Below are 3,721 nucleotides of genomic sequence, written 5' to 3' on the forward strand. Positions count from 1 at the left end.
TATAGGCTTTGTAGATTTAGATAAAAAAAAGATTATATGCTTAAAATTTCATCTGCAATTATTAGGTCCAATGACTCTCCACCAGAAACTATGTATTGTTTCCAAGAGAGCACTTCAACATGAATCTGCCATCCTATTTTGAAAGGTTTCACATAAGAAGACAATGTATCAAAACCAAGATTCAGAGTATATGAGATAATGAGAGAGGCTTCAAATTATACCAAATAAAGAACTGTATATTACTAATGAGTTTCTTTGTTTTAAGATACCCGAGAAGAAGGGTATATGGTGAATTCAAATTTAGTCTTCTTTCCATAATCAACAGAAACGTTTTAGCAACACAGAGACCTCAAAACCAGAACCAGTTCCACCAGCAACAGCATTGAAGACCAAGAATCCTTGCTTGCCAATAAAGTTGTTGGCAAGTTTCCTCACATGGTCAAGATAAAGGTCCACAATCTCCTTTCCAACTGCAATTATATAAATTTAAAGAACTATTTGCAAAATTCTAAGTACAACAACGCAGGGAATGGTTTTCTCACCACATCTTGCGAAGTGTTAGCAACATCTTCTTTCCCAGAGATATGCAGCTCGGGATGAAAAAGCTGCTGGTAGGTTCCCGTACGAATATCATCAAAACCAGTGGGCTCGTATCAACGAAAACGCCTCTAGGGACATGTTTTCCTGCACCAATCTCGCTAAAGAATGTGTTGAAAGCAAGTGTGCGACACCAAACGTAGTATCATTGCGAGAGAAACAAAAGACAAACCACGTTTGTCCCTCAAAAAGCTTTGACACATTAAAAAAATAGAAATGGAGGTTAGATTATTATACCTGGGCAGCATGCCATCAGGCTGGATCCCAGTGTTCGAGGCCATAAAGCTCCCATCAGGAATTACGTTGAATCCCAGCTCAGCCGATATGAGTTCTTATAATTTTCTTCATCGTTTTCTCCGAGAAACCCTTAATCAATCGAGTTTGATCCTATATTTTATTTAGCCGCTTTTAAGGATTTAGTTGGTTAGATATAACTTGATAGAAACATGTGAAGGGTTATAGAAACATAGGAAAATTAAATGTGACACTAAAGTTTTTTTTAAGTCACAACATATTCAATAAGTCCAAAATTAAAACATGCCATGGTAATTTTCAAATAGGACTCTATTTTAATAGAGTAGATTTTTGTTCGAGAGATAAAATCAACAATCTTTAAATTAGTCAAAGACTAACAACTATGAATTTTCTTTATCATTGGACAATAAACAAACCAATAATACCTGGTTAGCAAAAATGTTAAAACTCATTAACCTATAACAATAGAATTTGAAAATTCTAACAAATCATTACAAATTCTACTTTCACTAACATTCCTTAAACAAGGTAGAAAATCCATTACGAGTGTTTCAACTTTTAAATCCATCCGTTGATAGAAGATGAACGACACATTGTTTGTACACCAACTCCAAGGAAATCTCGAGTTTGCCCTCCTTCTAATACATCCCCATTCTCAACTCTTCTACGCTTCAAAGGGTAATTCTGTAATTCATCTATCCTCGAAACGACCGTAACACTATTTCTAGGGTTCAGGGTCTCGTGATCAAGACCATTGTTACTCATCAAACCAACACTGTTCGATCCAAACAAAGCGAAGAACTTGTCACTGCCACCATCTTCTACAATCTGCCTCTGGTCCGAGATTTTCGACGTAAAATTCTGAAGAAACGCTGACTGGTCGTTGGTGATCGTCGGAGTAGAAGAAGTCGCGCCCATTTGAGCCGCTTTTTGAAGTAACGCAGTTGCCGACATATTTGCAACCGCCGCAACAGCTGCATTTGCGTCTTGTCTGATCTGGTCGACGTTGCTAAAAAGAGAAGGCACGGAAAGAGAGGTAACCGCGTTTGCGTTTTCATTATGGGCAAAGTTATTGATATTTTCATGTGTGATGAGTGAATCGCTTAACTCGCCGCTATTATTTGCGTTTCCAAAAACCCAATTATAATCCTCTTGCGGTGATTGCGGCTGCGTACAGTCCTCGTTGCTCACCTGATGATGATTGACATTTCCTCCCATCCATAGGGAGAGCGAAGAAGCAGGTTTCATGGCGTCTTGATGATGAAGCTGATCGAAGGTGGTGGTTGTTGTGATGGGGAAATGGTGGTGGTGATGTTGCGGTGCTCCAAATGGAAACGACGGTGGTGGTGATTGTGGTGACTGTGGTGATGGGATGAGTGTGCCCATAAGATAATGGTAATTAAGATTATTACCGGTGAGGCTTTTGAGATGAGAAGCTGCGTTTAGCCTAGCGGTTTCTTCTGCTAAGGCGTCACAAAATGCTCTATGTGTAATGAAACTGTCTCTCCTGTTTTGAAAAAAATTAATTAACAAGACAGCAATTAATCGAATATTGTAATCCAAGAAACTGTCTTATTCAAGAAAACATTCAGAAACTCTTCGAGTTATTTAGTTATAGACCCTACGAGTGCTACTACCAACAAGTCAAACAACAACAAAATAATCTTATCTTAGTTTTTTTTTTGAACTGATTTTTAATAATCTTAACTTAGTTATATACAAACAACATAATAAAACAAATTTAATTTGTCTGTATACATAGTCTAAAAATATTGTAGAACATATATATATACTTGAAGTAAAAGATTGTTTCGGTTTTGTTGCCATTTATCAGAGTATCTACCGGGTATATGTTTAGTTTGACTTCGTTATAAGAAAAGAAAAATGCTAACTCAAACATGATCAATTAAATATACTAATTACACAGTTAATCAAATGTTTGAACGAAAATTTATCATGTTATCCCCTTAATACCAAGTTATAATACTGAAATGAGCTATGTAATATTCAATACCTGGAGAAAATAGTACCACAGTCACATCTATACTCTCTAGTCCCACAAGTCTTTGAATGAGCCTTCCAATCTGATTGGACTGCATATCTCTTGGAGCATTTCCCACACTTCCACTTCTTCTCGCCATGTTTACGACAAAAGTGTTTCTTGATTCCGGTAAGGTCCCCGAGTGCTCTTGTTGGATTGTGATGGACGCAGCTCCTCTCAGGACACACATACACTCGTTTCCTTATTTCTTTGCTTGTCCTCTGCTTTAGCTTCCATGGGAGGTTGTGTCCTCTACGGTGAAGCTGTAGATTCTGGTCTCTCTGAAAACCTTTTCCACATATCTCGCAGAGGAAACGGTTTGTGGCCATAAGTGTCTTTGGAGATAGAGCTATGACTTCAGCTTCTGGATCTGTAGAGATCGAATTAATTAATCAATATTTGTGATCTTGATAATAGATTATACGAAAGAATGCATGAAATTTTGTAGTTCAAGATGGAAGAAGAAAATAGATCAAGAAGATGACTTTTCTTTCTTTTTTTCTTAATTAGGGTTTTAGGTAGTGATATAGTTATTTAATTATTACCAGGGTTTCCAGGGAGGTTTCTCTTCCTCTTAGCAAGAGGAGGATTAAAGGGTTCAGGTTCATGACGATGATCGACATGATCAGTTGCTGATAAGCTTTGGACATATCCTCCACTACTAGAGATGATTGTCTGTTCTTCAGCTGTCATGACTTCCTCTGGGCGAAAGTTTTGTTGAGAAATACAAAAGAGAAGGTTGAGACTAGAAATGAGATATAAAGGAAAATTAAGAGAGAACAAAAGGACCAGAAGCACTTAGACTCTTGTGTAATTAGAATGAGAGGA

General features: G+C 37.3%; 1 protein-coding gene across 1 annotated transcript; it reads right to left on the reverse strand.

Annotated features, from left to right (window-relative positions):
* Window positions 1-1,291: 1,291 nt before the first annotated feature.
* Window positions 1,292-3,721, reverse strand: LOC108861189 (zinc finger protein MAGPIE-like). The gene is made up of 3 exons (XM_018635017.2): window positions 3,439-3,721; window positions 2,867-3,263; window positions 1,292-2,359 (listed from the first exon to the last, which is right to left on the reverse strand). Exons 1-3 carry the CDS (start codon window positions 3,584-3,586, stop codon window positions 1,411-1,413), a joined length of 1,494 nt encoding a protein of 497 aa, XP_018490519.2. The 5' UTR covers window positions 3,587-3,721; the 3' UTR covers window positions 1,292-1,410.

The sequence above is a fragment of the Raphanus sativus genome, chromosome 5, assembly GCF_000801105.2.
Source record: "Raphanus sativus cultivar WK10039 chromosome 5, ASM80110v3, whole genome shotgun sequence".
Classification (NCBI taxonomy): Eukaryota; Viridiplantae; Streptophyta; class Magnoliopsida; order Brassicales; family Brassicaceae; genus Raphanus; species Raphanus sativus.